At 61.2% G+C, this 227-nt stretch overlaps 1 protein-coding gene across 1 annotated transcript in view; it reads right to left on the reverse strand.

Moving 5' to 3' along the window:
- Positions 1 to 227, reverse strand: part of LOC119581716 — a gene marked incomplete in the record, with an annotated part of 132,029 nt that overhangs the window by 803 nt on the left and 130,999 nt on the right. Inside the window, 1 exon segment of the mRNA XM_037929840.1 lies at positions 1 to 225. Within this exon segment, the coding sequence (XP_037785768.1) occupies positions 36 to 225 (190 nt within the window).

Genomic DNA, 227 nt, shown 5'->3' on the forward strand with positions numbered 1-227 from the left:
TTACCCTTCCTACCCCTACCCCTCGAAGGCCAGGATCATCTACAGTAGAAGGCACACACGACGATCTGCATCAGGATGGACATAAGGACCAGGAGGGCGGAGCGACGCATCCTGGGGGAGGGGCGAACTCCGTACAACGCCGGCAGGATGAGCCAGTGGTAAGTGAAGACCAGCGTCAGGGAGGTGGTGAGCAGACCCCCGCTACAGAGCACCCACTCGCGCACGCT

The sequence above is a fragment of the Penaeus monodon genome, chromosome 15 (genome assembly GCF_015228065.2).
Source record: "Penaeus monodon isolate SGIC_2016 chromosome 15, NSTDA_Pmon_1, whole genome shotgun sequence".
Lineage (NCBI taxonomy): Eukaryota > Metazoa > Arthropoda > Malacostraca > Decapoda > Penaeidae > Penaeus > Penaeus monodon.